Source organism: Eimeria mitis, genomic scaffold, assembly GCF_000499745.2.
Source record: "Eimeria mitis Houghton genomic scaffold, Emh_scaff239, whole genome shotgun sequence".
In the NCBI taxonomy this organism is placed as follows: domain Eukaryota; phylum Apicomplexa; class Conoidasida; order Eucoccidiorida; family Eimeriidae; genus Eimeria; species Eimeria mitis.
The window spans coordinates 26,163-26,548 of record NW_013570725.1 but is presented as its reverse complement, the minus strand read 5'-3'; the positions used below and the strand labels follow the sequence as shown (position 1 = coordinate 26,548).

At 57.0% G+C, this 386-nt stretch overlaps 1 protein-coding gene across 1 annotated transcript in view; it reads right to left on the bottom strand.

The window, feature by feature from the left end:
* Nucleotides 1-386, bottom strand: part of EMH_0004860 (uncharacterized protein) — a gene marked incomplete at both ends in the record, with an annotated part of 4,346 nt that overhangs the window by 1,620 nt on the left and 2,340 nt on the right. Inside the window, one exon of the mRNA XM_013496947.1 lies at nt 95-386. Within this exon, the coding sequence (XP_013352401.1) occupies nt 95-386 (292 nt within the window). The remainder of the gene's footprint in view (nt 1-94) is intronic.

Here is a 386-nt window from a genome sequence, read left to right as displayed (position 1 = left end):
GCGGTGTACATGCAGCTGAGAAGGTAGAGACAGCAGCAAGAAGCGCATGCAGGGGGAGAGCAGCAGCACCTCTTGCCGTGGGGTGTACATACACCTCACGAGCAGCAGCAGCAACGTGCTGCAGCGAAGCCCTCAGGCTGCCTAGAACAGCAGCAGAAGCAAGTATGTGCGGCGTCTGCAGCAGCAGCAAAGCAGTGTAGTGTGCCAGCAGCTCGCGCTGCAGCAGCAGCAGCGGAGAGTGCAGCTGCCGCAGCAGCAGCAGCGGGAAACTCATGCTGCAGCAGGAGACAGCAGCAAGAGCAGCAGCACCCTGCAGCTGCAGAGAAATAATAAAACGAAAAGGAGATATAAACAACTCTTCTATGTTGTATGCATGCGCTGCTGCT